The sequence below is a fragment of the Ixodes scapularis genome, unplaced genomic scaffold (genome assembly GCF_016920785.2).
Source record: "Ixodes scapularis isolate PalLabHiFi unplaced genomic scaffold, ASM1692078v2 PGA_scaffold3__209_contigs__length_174095766, whole genome shotgun sequence".
NCBI lineage: Eukaryota > Metazoa > Arthropoda > Arachnida > Ixodida > Ixodidae > Ixodes > Ixodes scapularis.
The window spans coordinates 66,068,205-66,088,364 of NW_024609868.1; the positions used below are offsets into that span (position 1 = coordinate 66,068,205).

The 20,160-nt window shown below is 45.4% G+C and overlaps 1 protein-coding gene and 1 pseudogene across 1 annotated transcript in view; both read left to right on the forward strand.

The window, feature by feature from the left end:
- Positions 1 to 17,711, forward strand: part of LOC121837198 — a 32,086-nt gene extending 14,375 nt beyond the window's left edge. The window contains exon 2 of the mRNA XM_042292752.1: positions 17,698 to 17,711. Within this exon, the coding sequence (XP_042148686.1) occupies positions 17,698 to 17,711 (14 nt within the window). The remainder of the gene's footprint in view (positions 1 to 17,697) is intronic.
- A 124-nt stretch (positions 17,712 to 17,835) lies between these two features.
- LOC121837199 lies at positions 17,836 to 18,824 on the forward strand (annotated as a pseudogene).
- The last annotated feature ends 1,336 nt before the right edge of the window (positions 18,825 to 20,160 follow it).

A 20,160-nucleotide genomic window follows, 5' to 3' on the forward strand; every position in this document is an offset into this window, starting at 1 on the left:
TATAAGGTCGTCTCGCCTTAGCGCATGACATTCTTGGCGGACTGATACGTATTACGGAGCAAATATACCACGTGGTCTCTAACAGGCTTGTGATTGGAGCCGACAGCCTCTAGCATTGGGCTTTTAGTCCATCGTAGGATGAGGGGGAGTATAATCTGGCTTCTGCCCATTTATAGGTACTGTTTATAAGGAGCTTGTTTCTCTAAATGAGCCGGGTCTATATAAATATAAGCCGAGAAAAACACGAACACTTGCTATTTACATAATTTTTGAATCTACAGCGAGGGTCAAAGGAATCGTTGACTGTTTGAGAGGACCGCATAAATTGGTTTCTGAACGTATCGAGCTAAGATTTGATGCAGGGGTGGCCGAAGAACATGCATTAGGTTGGCCATATTTCACTAAACAAACTTACTCAAGGAAATCTATTAAAAAACATCCTCAAGTCCCTGCTTGCTAACGAAAGGCGTCTGATTGGCGCAATAGACGACAGATGGCGGCATGTGAGATCGCAGGCGGCTAGGTGGTGTAACTTTTAAAGAGTGCTGAAGTTAAACCCAGAAACGCGTTTGCAATTGAAAGGCGGTCGCCTCCTGAGCCGATTGATTTCAATTGCGCATGCGCTGCGTTGTCAAGTGGCGAGGAGGAAAGCGGGCAGAAGGGCAGAGACGCTCGCAGACGATCGACGCGTTTGTCACCTCCTCGGAGCCCGCATTGCAAACGCGGCCCATAAATCACGTGACCCCCATCGATCAGTTGGAAACTCTCGGAAGGCTCTTTATAGACCTTTTCTGCGTACTCTCGTCCCCAGCCACCTAATAGGCGTATCCGGTATGGACGACGAAAAAATACTAAAACGTTTCAACGAGTAACTAGCAAAAAAAATAAGGGGGAGGCAAAACGATAATGTGTGAAGGTTACGCCTATTTCCTAAGTGTCTTCTACTGGCGTGGCGACGGAAAAACAATGAGGATTCTTGGGCGAGTTGGTACTGAAACTTGGAGAACATAATAGCGCTTCACGACAGGGACGAAGGGTAGGAACGAGACAACACAATAATAGCGCATTGTGTTGTCTTGTTCCTACCCTTCGTCCCTGTCGTGAAACGCTATTATGTTCTCCAAGGCAAAACAATGTTTTCGCCCATACTGGAAGTGGCGACAATTCAAGATGGCGGCGCCCTTGAAGAAAGGGTCAATAGGCGGCCACAACGGGCACATCCCTCGATCTTTGGAATAGCAGATGACGTTTCTGAACCAGAAGCGACACGCTCTTTTTCAGTGAGAATGGAGAGTGCATGATGATTTTGTTTCTTGATTTATTATTTATTCCATACAGCCTGCATTTGTCAGCTGGCGCGGCAATAACATGCCTTTTGTTAGCAGACGGTCACAGTAGGTGGGAATTTTAAGTTTTTGATTTCTAACGTTTTTCTCAAGTTAGATTGTTCAGCGAAATTCCTATAACCTAATGCAAGTTCTTAGGCCACCTTTTTACAAAATCTTAGCTCCTCAATACGTTTAAACATTTATTTATGAGGTTCCTTCAAACATACAACAACCCCTTTGACTCACGTTGTGTATACGAACAAGTATTTTTACGTTATTAAGGCCACCAAGAAGAAACGAAGGAAATGTGAAATGAGTTATGCATTTATTTTGCTCTTTTATTTTAAAAAGCGGTTCTCGATTCGTTAAAAAAAAAAGAACCGTCAACACACACTCAGGGTGTTTGTTTTTATTTCGAACGCATTAAACAAAGAGAGAGATCCCCATTACATGGATGCCATCTTCATTGCCTGCCTGTTGGACTCGGTGGATATTGGATGGTTGATCATACCTAATCATACCTACCCCTTGGCTAATTGCTGAAGGCGTGCGTCTATTATACATTTTACCCCGAATGATCGCCACTTTTTAATCAAAAAATTAATCGATTAGTCGGTCTCGTTCCTTTTCATGCATATTAGTTTTTAATAAGTCCAAAGTACATCTTTTGCACTTGCTGACTATGTGATAAACGGCGCAATGAACGATTTCGGATTTAAAATCAACCTTCATGTGTAGTTGAGAGCAGCGAGAGCACAGCCACACTCGCATTTTATTACTACAGCCGCAGAGGCAAGAAGGTTCGTTTATATTCTCCGGTAATAGCGAACTCCTTCTGTTGTTCACAATAGCCTCCCTTGCTCTAGACTGACACTCGCACGGCATTGAAGTAACTGGGACACGTATAACTTTCTCCACTTGTTTGAAGTGACAAATCAGGCTCCTAAAATTGACTTTTTCAGAACTTCCCCCGATGTTTCTCTTGATATACTCGTTCATATCTGCATGACCGAGGAAAGCGATAAATATTTACTTTCTTCTTTCTTTGCAACAATTGAATCGAACGGGTGAGAAAAATTAAACGCGATTAAAGAATTATTCAAACAATTGGTAGGTTAACCGATCAAGTGCCCAGTCCTCCAATACCTTAAAAGTAATAAAAAAATTGTTATATGTTTTATCGGTCATGCTTCAATTTCAGTTTTGAAGGCAGCCATTATTAGTACCTAAATGAATATCTACACAAAATGCGAAACGACAACGAACTTTGATACACTTATTGATTGGTTTTACCTTTTTGTCGTCCAAATATTCCAAAATGACATGCAGAACAGTGCCAAGCTTACACTTAAAAAATATACAAAAAACATTATGGTATTAAGTCTCTGAGTTTATTTTTCCTCCGAACATGAAGATAGCCGATCGCAGCGAACAATAAAAATATTCCAGTAAAGGACGAAGCCCAGGATACGATTAAACAAGAAAAATCGGGCTGCTGCCCGTTATAAAGGTACCCTTTTAAACGAGTTTCGTCAATTTGTTCAATAAGAGTTTTTTTCTTTTTTTTTTACATTTTCTTAGCGTAAGTTATGAAACATGTTTTTATTTTCGCCTATTTGCTCTTTCATTGCATGCATGCATGCATGCAATATTGCTTGCTTTATTGTTTGTATGCATGCGTGAATACATGCATGCATGCATGCACACATGAACGGACGGACGGACCGACGGGCGGGCAGGCGGGCGGGTGGACTGGCGGGAGGGCGGGCGGGCGGATGCCAACGCGCAATCCTTTGGCATCCAAACTTTGATCTATTCCTCCATCCATCTATCCATCCATCCATGCAGCAAATAGGCGAAATAAAAACATGTTTAATAACTTATGTTAACAAAATGTACAAAAAAAAAAAAGAAACTCGTATTAAACAAATTGACGAAACTTCCGTTCAGGGAAAACGCCTGGCAAACATTCACGCACTACATGAAAAGAGAACAGAATAAAAGCAAACTAAAGACTAGAGACTACTAGAAAACTGTACAAAACTAATTACACGTAGGAAGCTGAAAACAAATTAAAATGGAACGAGAACGTAAACGCGGGCTGCCGTCATTTTGGCAGTACTGAAATTTTAATTTGGGCAGCAACGAAGTGACTAAGTGGCGCTCGTTATCCAAACACCACTTAGGCACTCCACATTACTCTCCAGAAGTTAGCACTTAGATTTCAAAAAAAGCTTACGTTTTTTTTTTGTCTTTTGTATAATCTGAAATTATTATTGAAATTATTAATTTTTAACCAACAATTCGGAAATGACGAAAGCGACATGTTTGGAGCAATCGCTTCCAGACCGAAATTGGCGACTTGTCGCCGACTCGCCCGGTGGCTGAACCAATCAGCGGCGCTTCGGAAGTGACACGAGTGCGCGTCGCGTTTGTTTACATCCCGCAAGCCGAACTCCTGCGGGAAAAGCAACCAATAGGTCCGTTCCACGCCTCGGATCGCGGTAGCGGCCGTGGGTACATAGCCACGGAGGTCTCTGCGGCGGGTCTGGTCGGCACTAATGAAGAATACCCTATGCATCATAAACCCAACACTCCGACTCAACCAGTGCCCGAAAAAGAACTCGGCGTGGCAGCAAATTCGTGTCACTTCTTGACAGGTATCTATCGACGCGTAGCTCGAGAGAGAGAGCGCATCGATCTCGCGATAGTGTATTTTTTGTACAGTACCAAAAGGCCCAGCTCAACAGGAGGAGTCATTTTCATATAGCAAGGACGACGCATATGTGACTGTGAGACAGCAAAAATTAAAAAAAAAAATAGCGAAACGCGATCCGAAGCTCTGGCTCGACGGTGGCTTCCGAGAGGCGGCTTCCGAGAGGCGACTCGCCGGTAGCGACTCGCCGATCGCCGGCATGCAGTGTGAACGTCGGTGGTCGCTTGTCGCATGTAGCTGGCCGCTTTCCCGACTGTCGCTAGTCGCCAGTGTGAACGTGCCTTAACTCTTCAGCAGGGGTCACACTGCTTATGCCCGTGCCCCACTAGAGCGACAGACAGAAACAAAAGACAGCGACAAGCCTTAAACCCATGCACCATGCTCGCGATGGTACCATGGCAGGCGTTTAGGAGTTCGGTGCTCCTGAAGTCAGCATGAGTGATTGCAAGCCTGCCGAAGATACCCTCGCGTACATGATGCTCGTGTTTGAGCATAGCCTCCTTTATTCTACAAAGCCTCTCAAATCGCGAAAGACTCTGGTTTGCGGCTTGTCGCTGTCGTTTGTTTCTGTATGTCGCTCTAGTGTGACACGGGCATTATACATTATACAAAAGACAGTCTGCATTGAGATTCAAAGCGCGAGTCGCCGCGAGACCCGTGCTTCGAATGCAGCATGGCAATGAGTTCAAGGAGAAACTTGGCACGCGGCACTCGAACCACGGATGTTGCGGGGACTCATGTTTGCAGACTGTATTTAGCATGATGTATGAGCGGTGTCGTTCCAATTCGGCTGAAGCCTCAACTCGGCTATTGCCTTAATTCGGCTAGAAATTTCAATTCGGCTGCACGTTCCAGTTCGGCTACATCCTGAATTCGGCTAGAAGCTTATATTCGGCTAGAAGTTTCAATTTGGCTGGACGCTTCAGTTTGGCTAAATCTTCAGTTCGGCTACAAGTTTCCATTCGGCTGCATGCTCCAATTCAGCTAGATACTTGTTTCCATTGGGCTGGACGTTCCAAGTTGATAAAGCTAGACATCTAATCATAAGGTGCCCCCAATTTTATAGAGAGACGTTAACTATATCTGCATCTTGCCTTAAAGAGGTACTGAACCGAAATTTGGATTTTGCAAAGTAAGGCTGCAGAAGTGTTGAACGCGACGCTACGAACCCCAAAACATTACTTGTGCATCGATATCTCAAACGGATGGCCGCACTTTTGGAAAAGAAGGGCGCGATCAAGCGAGTTCTTTGACGTAACTGTCCGCGGGAGAATTTGAGAATGAGGAGAAGCGGCCTCGCGTCTCTCCTCCTCGCTTCAGTTCACCGGTTTGACGCAACACCTCCTAGAAGACAAGGCCGTAGCGCTCTTCTCGTGACGTCGCAAAGGAAGGCCATCGGGGGCGCGCGTCGAAGCGAAGGCAACGCGCGTAGATCGACCGCCGTAACGCGTTTTTAGTCACATACGCGTGTCATATTAGCTAAAATGAAAGCTGCACGTAGCAACGGGTATAAAAAACATTTTATTACACGAGCAAAATATTACACCTCTAAATAATCGGTACGAAATGGCACGAGGTATGCGTATAAGACGTCTATAGAAAAATGTGATTGTTTTAAGTCGAAAACATTGAGTCATGCAATTATTGTTGTAGGAATGCATATTTTATACAGAAATACTTCGACAAAATGTCGAGACACGCAGTGATTTGGAAACAGCAAAACAGAACAGTTAAAAATCAGGTAGACGTAGTCAACGCGGACAAGGCAAAACAAGTGTTTCTCACGATCATGTAAGCGACGTTATCGCGTGCAGTCACTGAATTCTTGCATCATACCCCGGCCACATGGCAAAATTAATGTAATTTCGATCGAATGACATTATGGGGTCGACAAATCCGCTTGCGGCGCTCGTATAATCACTCAAGACCGCGAGCTGATTAAATCCTATATGACTGAATAAAAATATAGTAACTATTCCGTGTGGCAGGGGTACTAAACGTACTACTTAGTCTACTAATTTACCTCTCGAGCTGTCTTAGAACAAAACATTACTTATTTTGTATATAATAATACTATTACCTTAATAGTTAAGAGTCTAGTATAAACGCGGTAAAGGCAATACAATAACCTTAGTATAAATAAACACAGAACCACAAACAACGCACTTTCAATAATCACACAAACTTGTTTTTCACCTTCCAGTGAAAACAAGATTACGTGCATATTTACAAATGTCGACGCAACTGCATACGAATAACGACAAAGAACAAAATTGCAATCTATCATGCGATTAAAAAAACGATTGCAGCATTTTACTTGCGTCCTACATGACCAAGAAAGCCCGTAAATAATTAGATTGTGAAAACCAGCTCAACTTACAGAAAAGGGTGAGGAGAGAAAGGAGAAAAGGCATCCGATCGCTGGACTACCAACTATTTATGAACCCTCGGCTTCGTCTTCTACTGATCTGGTGGCTGTCCTTTTTACGTCTTCTTTTTCCTTTTTCTTGATCTTCCTCTATCTTCATGGGCATTTTCGTCTCGCAGGAACTTCTTTTCACTTGTTTGTAGGGCAATGGATGGTGAACTAACGCAGTTGTCTTTTTGTTGATCTATGGCTAAGGCCTCAAGTAGTTCTCGGGCGAACCGATCTTTTCTGTAAGTTCAGCTGGTTTTCACAATCTAAGTATGTACAACCAACTAGCTCAGCTCCTTCCCATTGCCCGTAAATAAGTTGTTTCTCACCTGTCGATCGCCCACAATATCCGTGACGAACACATTTGAACACGAACTCCAAGCCTCTCTCTGTCGAGAGAGGTCTATCGATTAATCGACCAGAGTCTTCGTTGGCTAGTTGTCACACGTCACTCAAACCGTAGCAGGACTTGTTTCACGAATCCACGTAAATGCCGTAGTATCCAAGCGAACACAAAACAAAAAACTACCCGAGACTACGGTGATGACAGAAATACGACGGGAAACAAGTCTCAAAAGTACCACACACGAGAGCAGCGGCGACGCAAGGCTTAACGTTGTCGACCCATCTCTTGCTGGTGTGCGCTCCCTGCGACAATGACTGGATTTCTTTTCGGTTTCCTTCCCTTCTGAGATGTCTCGGCGTTCCTTTGTAGACAGTCAGCAGCTCACACACAACGTAAATTTACGAGAATCGAAGCCATGTAGCATCGGCAGCATCGCAGCCGGTTCTTTCAAAAAGTGTGGGGTCCTGCGGAACTGCACGTAGTCCCGCGGTTACGGGGATATTCATAAATATAAATTTGGTACTCTCAACCTTGGAAGCGCGTTGTATATTACGTTTATATTATATATATAATAAATTGTACAAGACTGCGCCTTTAAAACGTATATTAATGTCAGATAAACGCGCATGAACGAACACCACCGCGCCGCTTGTGAAGGATAATTTTTTTCACGTCGATAGCATATTCTCACGTAGTTGCGCCATGGACTTCCTTCCTCCGCCATTGTGACGTAACCTCTCAGAGCGCTATGGCCTTGTCTTCTAGGAGGTGTTGCTTGACGGGACGTAGCGAGGAGGAGAGAGAATGGGAATCGTGACGTGCCTTGTCTCGTCGGCCTCGTCGGCCGGGTTCAATCGCGCACTTCTTTTCCAAAAAATACGGCGATCCGTTAGATATATCGCCGTACAAATGATATTTTTTGGTTTTGAAGCTTCCCGCCTATCCGCTCGGCCTTGTTTAGTGAGCTCGAAATTTCGGTTCAGTATCCTTTTAACATTGCAACCTGCGAGCTCAGATCAATAAGATCAAGCAGCTACGAAGGCTTTGGGCACAGAAACATTTGTGTTTGTGTTGTTTCTTCTGTAGAGCTGCTGTGGCAAACACCAGGTCCCTGCTTCAAATTAATTTATTCACTTGCCCAAAGAATGGATCACAGCAGTTCAAAGATTGCTTCTTCCAGTGCTGGTCACTGTTCACGTGAAAGGGACAGGACGCCTTGGCAGCTCCTACGTCGAACTGAGTTTAAGAAAAAAAGAAGATACCTGCATCAGTTTTGAGACAAAACACTGTGGTAGGGGTTCAATCCAATGATTTGCATCTTCAGGAGGCTAAGAGCAATGTAACAGTACACCTGTAATTTTTTTGAAGCTCACAAATTTGCCTCAAAATTGGCTGAACACACCAGTAGATATGACTAACCTCGTAACCGAAACCTTACGTCCGCGAAAAATTCTTTGGCGACATTTAATTTTCAAATTCGGTCTTCATAGCATTTTAAAGTGAAGGTTTCTACTGGCAGCACTAAAAACATGCTAAGATGGAGGTTTGGGCGCGCTGGTGTTGCACACTTCTCCACAGCGCGAAAAATTCGCAACCAGGCACCGGCACACACAAAAGAAAAGACATTCATGCAGCACTCACTTGCAAATCAGACTTGTATTTTTTCTTCTTTACCTCTACCTGTCGTTTTATATACTAAGACGTTTTTTTCTGTTACTATTGGTTTCATCTGGATCTAAGATAATCTAATTGTTTTTTATGATAAATTTTGACAAGGTTTAGTGACACAGTTTTCTTCTAACCTTGATATCTTTTCAGCTTCAATAATTTCCCTAATTAGTTGATTATTATTTTTACTTATTACGGGGCAGTTTTTGTTTTAGTCCTGCTTGACATCTGCAATCTTGGCAATGTATGCCTAAGTGTCCGGTAGTGATTCTGTTTATGTTGCAGTTGTGTTCCCGTAGTCAATGTGACATCAGTATATGTGACGTCGGGGATGGGGAGGGGTTGTGTTTTGGCAGTAGAACTTGTTTCCAACTGATTCGAAGAATTTCGATGGCGACAAATGAAGTCTGCGGAACCCCAACATTTGCTGGGCAGCACGAAACAAATATGTTCCATTCTGTCATCTGATGTGGAACTTTCTAGATTTCACCTTTCACCCTGCACAGCCATGCCACGCAGCACGTTCCCGTGGCACCTGAGGCTGTGAGTAGCAAGTCTGCCAGGGAGCCTTTAAAAAGGTGGGTGGAAAACAAAGTTTTTCAGCGACCAAATCAAGGAGATTGATAGCTTAATGTACCAACACGTAGATAAGTAACCCTGGTTTGCAAGTTTTGACGTGGGAGAGTCGGTATGAACTAGAGTGCACTGCGGGTTGTAGAGCATCTAGAGTCACACCGCCACATTCAGCTCAAGGAACCTCGTCTAGGCACAGGCAAGTCCTTCTGTGATCATTAAAACTACAAATTAATGAATACACTTGTGTCTGGTTACTATTTCTGTTTCTTTTCACTTTCTCAGAATCGAGAAAATCAGCAAGCAATTTTAATATTTGAATTATTTTGAAAAACTGAATATTTAATCAAAGCAAGCTCTGAGAAACATCAAATTTTCGACAAAGGTAAGCTCCAGAAAACACCCTCCAAATTCCACAAAGGATTAATTCTGGAAACACAGAATGCCGCTTATAGTGACTCTGCTGCATGCCATGCTAGGGGTAGCCAGGCAGGCTCTGGTGCAGCTTAGTTATGACCTTTCTTGGAAAGGGAAGTTTTAGAATTGCATATGAGGCGATACTTGCCCATGTCTAGAGGTTTCCTTGGCAAGCAAATGGAAGCACCCATGCTCACAAGTACGGTAACTGCCCAGGTCACCTTGGAAGGTCTTCAGCACAAGGTCGGCGCCACAGTTTGTCGTAGATATGATGTGCTGCAATGTTTGATGACACTATCTGCAGCGAAACAAAACCTATTTTCCTGTGAAACAGTATCCATAGCTGCAATATTCGTACCAGCACACTGCGTGAGTAGCTAACCTCATTGTGCACTTCTTTCTACAGTAGAAGCACAGTTTAGCCTGAGGGCGTCAGCATATTTCGGTTCCACGTATAAAAGGTCACTCGTACAGATTTATGTCGAACAAACATATTGTTTGTTCGACATTTCTGCTGCAGCAGAAAATATTTGGTCACCAAATATTTTCTGCCACGTGCTCCCGAGCTTCATCCAGTTCGTCACTGAAGGCTTTGTTCATGTTCGAAGCAAGATATTTGCTCTAAAAGCACTTCGAAATTACAAACAAACCCACACTGACACTCGGCAGTTTAGCTACACGCACAGTTTAGCCTGAAGGCGTCAGCAGTTATCGGTTCCACGTATAAAAACTCACTCGTACAGATTTACGTCGAACAAACATATTTCACTACGTCGGTGGCTGTGGCAGAAAATACTAAGAAAGGCAAGATAAATCTATGTTTGCATGCTTCAAATGGTCAGAAATGGAAGGAAAGTGCCGTAGACATTTTCCTCCCATTTCTCCTCCTGCGAACAGCAAGGTCGAGGGAGCCCTGCAGTGGTGCAACCGGCGGCTTGTACGCTGTGCTTGAACGTGATTAATTTACGATCTTTGGATACAATCATTTCAGTTATGTTGCGATAATATCGATACATAAAAAAAAAAAAAACTGTCAAACTCCGATAAAAAAAATTGTACCGGCTTATTCATGGCTTTGTTAGCTTTAGTTGCTCCGATTACAGAATAAAGGGTTTGTTCACCAAATAGACGACGCGCTCCCGGGCTTCATCCAGTTCGTCACTGAAGGCTTCGTTCGTGTTTGAAGCAAGATCCTTGCTCAAAAAACACTTCGAAATTACAAAAAAAAATTCACACCGACTCTCGGCAACCCTCATCTAATTGAACCGCAGCGCAGTTTTCGCCCAAAGGAGCCGCAAGTAACGACTCTTGAGAACAAAATAATTATCTATAAAAGCTGGACACCTTGTATGGTTCCGGCATTAGAGCACAAGATATTTGACGTCTTTCGGGGAGCGCTACAAAAGCTTAGTATTCCAAAAAGAGCTTAAACGTAAAACAAAAAAAAAACAAAAAAAATTCAGTTTTTCTTGTATCTGCCTGAACTGGGCGGAGCCCACCCGAACGACTCGACGTATGCAAGATCCAAAGCATGTGTCGGCAACTGCTGTGTACGGCACGCTGAAGCAGCCATCTTTCCGAACGTTCGCACGCTGACTCACATCGTTTTGACGCACATATGTGTTGCGTTTAATGTTTTGATGGCAGCCTTTCAACTCGAAGAACAAAGCGTCAAGTGCTGGTTGACACTAACACTGTTCAAAGCTGCTTTATGCGAAGTGTAAACGAGTATGCCCATGACATGCTAGAAAAGACAGCCTGGCGCCTAGGCACTGCGGCCGCGCATGTCCAATCAAAGCTCGCAGGATGCTGTATATAGACTGCGCGACACTGTTAACCATTAGAGAAACAAGACAAAGAAATAAATGCACCTTGCTCCTACGACAAAACTCGGATGACAAAGAGTATAGCAAGACTTGTGAAGCTTGTAACTGGGTTCATGAGCTTTTAATCACTCCCGTGACACACACCTGCACACAATGTGTCATCCGACTTTCCCTGTTGGATCAAGGTACATTAAATCCCTTTCTGCTGCCAAATAGAAGGGAAGGCGCGACAACACTATCCTTCTGTCTTACCCTAACATGAGCTAACTGGTAATGGTACAATCACAAGTGAGTCGCTTTCACTGGTGTCCCTCCTGCTCGAGCTCTCGTACAGCCAAACCGCGATTAAACGCAGGGCGCTCGCTCGCACTTCTAGCCACTTCGGCTAGCCACGCTAGGGCGTGACAAAGCACGTCGGCCGCCGGGCATGACTGGCGAGTTCAAGCGCCACGTGAGTCACATGAATATTCCGCAAAAGCTGCGTGACTAATCCCCCTGTCAAACGGGCTGGTTTAGTGTCACTACAAGCGAGTGCACTTCGCCTTTAGTGTCATTTTTGTAGTGTGCCTCACGGCTCCTTCCTGAGGAACACACTCGGCTTCGAGTGAGTTTGATGAACTTACTTCGCTCGATCGAGTGCGTGGCATCAATAGGAGTGTTTCAACAGTAAAACATAACAGCACAGACACCAAAAGGGTGGCGTAAGTTTTATTTTATAAAGAAAAAGAAATTTGTGAAAGAGAGGACATGTAGAAGAGTGGCATTGCAAAAAATAGTGGGGTGGACTTGTAGTTTAGGCTGATCTGAACCAAGATTAGCGCAGCGCGAATTGATAAAAGACGAAGTCAGTCATTCAACGGCTATCTTGGTTAGCAGAGAATGATGGATCGTACTTTTGTTTCAGCATGTAACTATTTGAGACAACAGGATAATTATGATTTAATTAGGCAGTTTCAAGGCCTCCTCGTAGACTTCCATGGAACGAAGGGGAACGCCAAAGTTGGATATGCTTCGTTCTTTATCTTGGCTTGCGATGATCGATCAAAATCATCCAATTGGCGTAAAAATCGTTCATTAATGTAACGTTGTTTTAGAGCACAGCTCCTAGGGACCAGTTTCTGAGTTGAGCTGCGTCGGCGTAACCGCGCGCTACATTAAGGGTTGTTTCCCAAAATAACGTCACACGTGACGTCACGTGTGACGTCACGAGGGTAAAATTTTCCCGCTACATTTTGCGGTTAAAGCATTTGCTAAGTTTGGTGGAAAATTTTTCTGCTAAATTTAGAGGGAAAATTTTACCCGTGTGACGTCACGTGACGTCACATGAGCTTTTAATCACTCCCGTGACACACACGTGCACACAATGTGTCATTCGACTCTACTATACCCCGTTTCACCTTATGTTGTACCGCAGCGAAGGCTAGAAGCGCGAGATCATAGCATAGCCAGCTTCCCTTAATGCACGAGAGCTTGAGCCGCCGAGACGTGCCCTAGAGCAAGGAGCTCGCATTTGTAGCCTTTTCTGCGGTACATCATAAGGTGAAATAGAGTATAGTTGGATCAAGGTACATTAAATTTTTTCCGCTCCCAAATGGAAGGGCTGACGTGCCGCGGAACCGTAGCACGTCAGCCGAATCCACGTCGCCTATTGGGAAAGAGCCTATACCTCACCAGCACCGCGATCATAACCAATAAATAGCCGGCGAATGTTTCCTAAACGTTTTATTAAATAATATTCAGATCCAAATTTTGTAGCATATTAGAGATGTGAAGAAAATTGCCAAATTTAATAATGCTGAGAGCCAAGCGCCATCTATTGTGTGGTAAACGAAGCAAGCGCAGTAGGGCCGACAGCGTCGCTCAGTTACTTGGTCGCGACGACCAACGAACGTTTATTTTTCTACGCGTTCTTCTCGCGCGTGCCGACTTCAAGCGGCAAGAAAAAAGTAAAAAGTATTTGAAACAGACCACGACGAACAAAAACGCTGGATCTACAAACACCCGAGAAAAGCTACAACGGCCACGAATCCACCGACTCCGACCAAGCGAGCTCGGCAGAATATAGGCCTAGCAGGCACTCCGACTCGGCGCAGCGTTGCTTCAGTGGTACTTGGCCAAGACCGTCTGCCCACGACCGGCTGGCGTGCTGAATGGAATATGCCCGCGCGGCCCTTGTGGACCCTTTCCGTATTATAGTTTGATCGCTGAACACAATTTTAGATTAAGAGGTGAGGTCAATCTCTTCTCCTTGTCATCTCCTTGTTTTCCGACGCAGTGGTGACGAACACTGTCGTCGAAAAGGGACTCTTGTCGACTCTATCTTCTTGTTTTGTGTGATATAGAGCTCAAATAAACGCCGTATGGGTTACCTTCGTAACACGGTATGAAAACTTTGTTACAGACTTGTACGTAGTTCAACTATTCTACATAAGTTACTTTAGTTTAACTACTTTTCTGAGTAGTTTAGTAACTTTCAATTACATTTTTATTTCGGTAATTAGTAGTTTAGTTTAATCAAATTTCTCAATAGCAAATTACTTTAGAATTTCAGTGGTTGTTTTGGCCATCAAGAAATATTCCTGCGCAAAAGAGATGATACGTTGAAAAGTCAGCCGATATCTGCAAAGAGGGGGAAGCATGTGGCGTTGGAAAGGGGGGGGGGGGGAATGGGTTGGAGAGTCCAAAACTTCCCAAACCCTTCCCAAGCCCCCCCCCCCCCCTCTGCAACAACCCTGCTACGAAGCGCAGGGAGCAAACAGGCACGACGTAAGAGAGGCCGAGTAACTGCGGGATCAGCGTCGAAGACTAGCGTTTCTTTGTGTCCCGAAGCTCAAGGAGACTTGACCCATTTGAAGAAAGGGCTTGCTTCCCGCTTCTCCCCAATGTAGAAACTCTCGCCCACTACAGAAGGTGCACACACTGCATCCTCACTGAAAGGAGGCAAGGAAATGCAGCACCAGCTCTGAAGCTCATCTGGCGCTCCCGTAGTTTGTACTGTACTCAAAGAATCACATGCTAAAGGGCAACGCAAATAATAATATTATTAATCTTTATTTCCATTTAACAGAATGGTGGAGCAGAAGGGAAAAAGCTTCAACAAGAAGTTTGACTAGCCCTCAGCAAAGGCAACGCAAAAAGGGGACCTTTTTGCGTCGCCTTTCCTCCCAAAACATAGAATATACAGATCTTCAAATATTTGAAGATTGTCCGAGAAATTTTAGTAATTCCCCCGTTTTTATATAAAAAAAATGATAAACAAGGAGTGTTGTGAAGTGCTCTAAGTACATGGTACTTAAAGTACTACTGTTTAGAAAACTTGTACGTTACTTGAGGAAGATTCTCTGGGCATGTACTTGTACTTTCCTAGGAAAGTAAAACTCCCGACTTTAATGTACATTCCCAGAGTTTGAAAACAAAACAATGGCGTATCGTTTGTGTGAAAACGCGCTCTTTCAAGACGTGATCTGATCATTTCTCTGAGTGAAATAATGGCGGCTATAAGACCGACACAAATAAGTGGCTTATAAGTTGATTGTGTCAAATAGCTCGTCAGCGAAAGTAAAACACCTACTTTGTGGCGACTTGACTTTACGCAATATTTGCTGCCATTTCCGTAAAAAAACGGATGCACCTCCGATTACCTTTGGAGCAATGCGTAAAAGTTAAACAAAAAATCACTGTATAGGGAATGAAAGAGCGCCATGAACGATTCTGTTAAAACTACTGGCACTTTACCTTGAAATATATCGTATTTACAGTACGTTACTTCAAGTACATTGCACCCGGTGTACTTACTACTTTACTTGAAGTACACAACCTCTAATTTACTTTGTACTTTACTTCAAGTACTTTTTAGGTGTACTTTAAGCAACACTGTAAACAAGCAAACAATGTCTAAAAATGAAGCTCAGGCAGTGCTAAACCTCAAAGTAGAAGTTACACATTTGCAGTACATCATTCACCAAACAAACAAGGAAGTACAAAAGAATTAGGCATGCAGAAGCAGAACAAGTTGTTAAAGCATTTCTTTGAAAATAACAATCCGATCCATATTTGGCTAGCACAATTTCGCTAACCGATCAAAGCCTATGTACTTTCTTTTTAGTATAAAAACATATAAAAGTAACTTCAAAGTAACTTCAAAAGTAATTTGCAACTTTTTTGCGGTAATTAGTAATTTTCTCAATTACTTTTTATTCGAGTAATTTCTACTCTACTCAAATTAATTTTTAGGTCAATGCTCAGTAACTTAACTTAATTGCTTTTTTGAGTAACTTGTACATGTCTGGTTTGTTATTAGTATGCCATTTTTATTCTGACACAACTTCACGTCACTGTCAAGCTATAACAGTTCGTGGGAGCTACGTGCAATGCCGGTCCAACCTTCATTTGCCGAGTGTCACGCTAGTATCGAGTTACAATCGTAAAAGATCGGTCCCGAAGCGCTTACCAACAGCGCGAATACAGCACTTCCATCAAACGCACGCGTCCGCTCCGAGTGTGAACAGGTATTTACGTGGCTCTTGCTGACAATGTCGTAGTTCAAACGTATCTTTTTTAACGTCGGCTCGCTCCTGCATCTCCGAGGCCGTGAAAAACGCCGCGGCCATTTGTTTCCATCTACGTCGCTTTGCAAACGACTGACACGGGCCGCCTTTTATCAACAATGACAGTTGGGTTGACCTCTGGAGTCTTCACCGGAAGACTCGCCGCACTTTCCAACAGGCATACCGGCGTATGGGACTAGTCCGATGCTGTCGCTGTACCGCAACATATCTCATTCATTTTCGCTGAGCTGCCATGTGTCTATGGCTATCGCGGCGATGACAGGCGTCGATTCAGAAAATACGTCGGTGACATCAGCGCCATCAGCGCACTAAGGCCTACCGGCGCACCCCCAACGGGCCGCCGCTAACGCTCTCATTCTCCTACTGCCGAGAGAACTTCTGGTTCCTGTGCCAGAGTACGTTATGACCGTCCAAATTACGCCGCAACTTGTTTTGCGCTCAGTTGGAGAGAAAGTAAAAGTCGATATTTCATTAAATTTTTGTGTAGAAGTTAAAGGAGCTGTGCAACGATTTAACATTGAAAGAATTGGCATTTTCTGCTTTTGATATTGTTCACTGTGTCACAAATGGCAGAAAACACACCTCCTTTCATAGAAATGTTGCGATTCCGCCACGTAATCGCGAGGCAAAACTTAGAATATTTCCCGACCTGCAGCCACGAGCGGCGGCCATGAGAAACAAGCGGCGTGACGTCACTTGGGTAGTTATAAAAAAAATAGCAAGTTGTGCGAATACCCGCTCGATAAAAGGTAACTCTTCTATAAATCTTGTAGTTCGAACATATATATAAATGCGTTAAAACCCTGGTATCATCGCCAAAGCTTTTATTATACGGAGTTTTAGTGGCACCATCTATCCTAGGTCCATAAAACCGCGAATACAGCGCCGGACGGGCAAGGACGGGTATGGCCGGACCCGGATGAGACTTTCCTCCTTTCACCGTATATTTCGCGGGCGCCCGCCAGCACGTGGTCATGCGGTCGCGAGCGGATGAGTTCTCGCTGCTCGCTGATGGCTCTAAAGACAGAACTTTTCCGGAACCCCGCGCCTACTGAAGTGACGTCACTGCGCACGTGACCCGGAAGACGATGTACGAGTTGAGAGGCGGCAAAAACCTGGATCTTTTTCATTTTTTAAAATAAAAACTAGGGCATCCAGGCAAAATCTGTTTTCTGTAGTTCACTGCAGAAGTGTCAGGCATCAACTTCCACAATTATTTAAGCAAAGCCCTGATATTGTTGCACAGCTCCTTTAATAAACCGAGACAAAAACAGGTGCCTGTTCGGCATTCAGTGACCGTTGAAGGTTTAATGTAAAAACCTATCAGGCAAAAGTTAAAAGGTCATTTCATGGTCCCTTTAAAAAGGACCGAGATGAAACGCCGTTCGTTGTGGTATTCAGTGATGCAGGGGTAGAACATCGGGCTCTTAATCAAGAGGCTGTGGGCTCGATTCTCTATAGGAGAGGTGTAGTGATAAGTGATTTTGCCACCAGGTGGCGCAACGTGTGTTCTGTCTAGTATGCTTTGATGGTGGGTTTATCGGGTTGTCTTATCTTGTGTTATGTGTGTTTATGCATCTATGATGTCACGTGATATAGGTTAATAAAAGAGCCGCCGTCCGTCAACGACGTCAGAGAACTACGGAACACCCACCAGGCAACATGTCTTTGTCTCATTCTTCGTAAGCGCCGAGCGCGCGGGGCCGCGGCTTTCTACCCGGCCACATCATGTGAGTGCTGTTAGCGTCCTCTCCTTTCGTACCGCCGTGTAGAAGAGATTACTACAAATTTTGGCGACGAGGTGGTTAAAGGTTAACCGTAGTTCTCTCCGCGTCTCAGTTCACTGGCCGTAAAAGCCGACGCGATTTTTTTTTCTTCCATTCATTTCGTTCAACTTGGAACGCGTTCGATGGCTGGTCAGAGTGGGCCCTGACAGCTGCATCGTTTCCTAGAACCTTCTATAACTTATCATAGATAATGGATAATGGAACACAGCCTCCTGTAGCTGCCGGCATGTCAGTGCTCGCGCCGGTTCCATCACCGCCCGACTTCTTGCCAGTTCCGGGCAAGCCCGAGCGTGCATGGCCCGCGTGGAAACCTGCTTTCTTGATGTTCCTTGAGGCGTCCGGCTTGGACAGTGTTGCGCCTCGTCGAAAAAAGACGATCTTGTTTTCCATGCTTGGGGCTGAGGGCCAGAGAATTGTTGATGCTTTTCAGCTCGATACGACTCCCGCTTCCGAGGAAGGCGATGTTTTTTAGGTCTTTTTGAGCGCTATCGAGAAGCACTTTTAGTTTTTTGGGTGTATCGCGCTGGAACGCCAAAAGCTTCGCGCTCGCGTCCAACGCCCGGGAGAAACCGTCTCGGAGTACTTGACCGCTCTGCGACGCCAAGGGTCTTTTTGTTCTTATGGGGACGCTTTGGAAGAGAGGCTTGCTGGTTTTTGGAGGGGTTGGACTCTAAGCGGGTCCAAGACCGCATCCTTCGAGAGTGTGCGGGGACGGGGGTACCCACTTTAACCCATGTCGTTCAGCTCGCGCTACAGTACGAGCAACTTGAGCGCACCACAGAAAGTTTCCACCTGCGAGCTCCCAGTGCTAGCGGTGCGGCGCCGGCAACCGTCGAGCGCGTCTTTCGGCACGTGCCCATTGGAACGCCCGACGTCCAAGATGGAGGTCCATGGCCGGCTCCTTCCCGAAGTCGGTGGCAAGATGGCCGGTCCGGCGTCACTTCCAGTCACGTGCCCCGGACTTTACAACACCACACACCCCAGCGTCTGCGCTACCCTCCTCCTTCAAGGCAGGGAGATGAAGGAGCCGGTGTTCCCTGCAACTTCTGTGGTCGACGCGGCCACAACCGCAACGAGTGTCCAGCGTCTGGTGTGGCATGTTTTTTTGTGTGGAAAGACGGGCCACTTTGCGGTGGTTTGTCGGAGTCGCCGCCCACCGTCGGCGGCCTTCGTCAGTGACCCGCGGCGAACGTCGTTCCCGAGCCGTGTCCAGGGCTCCGGCCGTTACTTCGCTGCCCGACCGTTTTCACGGAATGTGTCGTCAAGAGGTAACAATCCTGTGAACATTGTTGGGCCATCCCTGGTGCCGGAGATGCTGCCGAGCGTCCCCGTTGAGTCGGCCGAGCAAGCAGGAAGAGGTGTTTATCGTCGGGATGCCTTCATGGCCGACATTAAGGTAAATACAATCCTTCTTCGTCTCCTTGTCGACACTGGCTCTTTTGTGTCCATTCTGAATGAACGAGACTTTAATGAAGTACAACGGAGTTCCGACATTCGACTATGTCCGCCCTCAAAAACTCTTGTTCACTACATGCAAAAAACACTATCCCTGTGCTTGGATGCTTCACCGCTCAAGTTGTTTTTAAAGATCGTTATGCACCGTTGGAGTTTTTTGTCACCCGGACTGAACGATCGATACTTGGCGTCGACGCCGTCCGAGCGTTGCGCATGAGATTATCAGGAGATGAAAATGATTATGTTTGTTCGCATGTTGATGCAGCTCAGGGAGGAGGAGTTCCACGGCAGTATGTGAAGTCGGCGGTTCCCCTGCAGCGACGGCCGTTCACCATCACGTACTGCCAAAACCGCCAACCGGCCGGATCCAGAGATGCAAGGTCTCGGTCATCTTCTCTTTTTGTACCTTCGGGTGCCAACGTGTCTACATCGTCATCGGTCTCGGAAGAGACCACTCCGAAAGTTCCCGCGGACTTTGACCACGATTTGTCGACAGCCGCGATTCCGCGACGCCATCCTGAGAGCCATGGGCTCCATCAACCGCATCTTCCTGAAAACACAAGTCCTGAGAATACAAGTCATAAAATCACAGCACAACTGCTACACCATGAAAATACAAATGCATCTCAAGTTTCAAGTCCTTTCCTTCCAGATCAGTCCAAGTTGTTCAAAAACTTCGAAGAATTTGAACATCTCTTTAGTCCAGGTTTGGGTTTGGTCAAGAATTCCACCCATACTATCAAGCAGCGTTGCAACGTGCCACCGGTACAGTCCAAGCTGCGCCGTCTTCCGATGATCCTGAGGGATGCTGTCTCGGAAGAGATTTTCAGACTGGAGGGAGAAGGTGCGATCGAGAGAGTGGATGCCTCCGAGTGGGTTTCACCTATCGTCGTTGTTCGGCGGACTGACGGACGTATCCGGATGTGTGTCGACCTCCGTGCGCCAAATCAAGCGGTGGTCATCGATTCCTTCCCGCTACCCCACATCGATGAACTACTGGGTTCCTTGCGTGGTGCCAATTGCTTCTCCAAGCTGGACCTGGCGTCCGCTTACCACCAAG